This window comes from Physeter macrocephalus, chromosome 18, assembly GCF_002837175.3.
Source record: "Physeter macrocephalus isolate SW-GA chromosome 18, ASM283717v5, whole genome shotgun sequence".
NCBI lineage: Eukaryota > Metazoa > Chordata > Mammalia > Artiodactyla > Physeteridae > Physeter > Physeter macrocephalus.
In genome coordinates this window covers 41,669,387-41,670,495 of record NC_041231.1, presented here as the reverse complement: position 1 = coordinate 41,670,495, position 1,109 = coordinate 41,669,387, and the positions used below count along the sequence as shown (strand labels likewise).

The following is a 1,109-nucleotide window of genomic DNA, read 5'->3' as shown; positions in this document are numbered from 1 at the left end:
AAAAAAAAAAAAAAAAAAAAAAAAGAAGTTAAGAAAGAAAAATACTTATTTCTACTCACCTAATTATATACCTCGAGAAATGGTCTTAGAGGCTTACTGGCAGAAATCAAGGGGAAGTGAGGCCTTCTGCCCAGATTCTTGCTCAGGTGGCATGTGTGAATTGTGTGAAGCCATACCTTAACAATTTCCTCCCCACTGACATGCCGCAGCCGCCCCAGGATGTCCATGATCCGGTCTGGAAAGGCCTTCCATTTCAGCAGAGCAAGGAGGTCCACTAGGAAGCAAGCCCAAAAGATGGTGAACCCTGGCTATGTCATGGACAAGCAAAGCCCAGACTGTCCCTGCCAAGGACAGGTGAGACCTAGAAGGACAGAAATAGCTACGAGCAGTATAACAGCCTCTGGAGTGCTGAGATAAAGGCTAAAGACACATCTGTTAAGTCTGAATGTCACTCAGGAGCTGCTAAAACCATGGAAAATCTCACAGGCTGCTATTGCCATATGATTCCTTCAATTTCATATGAAAAGAATTCCCTCACTGTGGCATGAAAAAGCAATAATTTGTCTCTTTTAACATGTATCAGCAACATGGACCAGCAAGTGAGAACAGTGGAGGGCACCACGCTGCAGGCACCATCACCTACCATTCTGGGTGAGTTTGGTGGAGGAGAGCTGTGTGGAAATGAAGAAAGACTCCTTTGTGCTGCGTTGGAAGATGAGGCTGGAGGGGATGTTAGGGCAGCCGTTATAGTCCTCTTTGCAGCAGGGCAGGCCCAGGTACAGAGCATGGTTGTTAAACGTGCTATTCTCATCACACTATAGGCAAAAGTAGAGAATACAGAATGTTTCTTGAACCATGCCACCTGTAAAAAATCAGGTCCCAGGGAATTTCTGAGTTGATGTTTACTCTCATCTTCCTGAGGCTGGACCTTGGACCTCAGGTCCTCTTAGAAGAGTGCTTTCTAAGCACTTTAAAAGTGCTTTTCGGGCTTCCCTGGTGGCGCAGTGGTTGCACGTCCGCCTGCCGATGCAGGGGAACCGGGTTCGCGCCCTGGTCTGGGAGGATCCCACATGCCGCGGAGCGGCTGGGCCCGTGAGCCATGGCCGCTG

General features: G+C 48.3%; 1 protein-coding gene across 1 annotated transcript in view; it reads right to left on the bottom strand.

The window, feature by feature from the left end:
- The window catches only part of DOCK3 (dedicator of cytokinesis 3), a 463,183-nt gene that overhangs the window by 85,293 nt on the left and 376,781 nt on the right, over nt 1-1,109 (bottom strand). Inside the window, exons 19-20 of the mRNA XM_028479808.2 lie at nt 644-815; nt 177-274 (exon numbers count right to left, since the gene is read on the bottom strand). Coding sequence (XP_028335609.1) covers nt 177-274; nt 644-815 — 270 coding nt within the window. The remainder of the gene's footprint in view (nt 1-176; nt 275-643; nt 816-1,109) is intronic.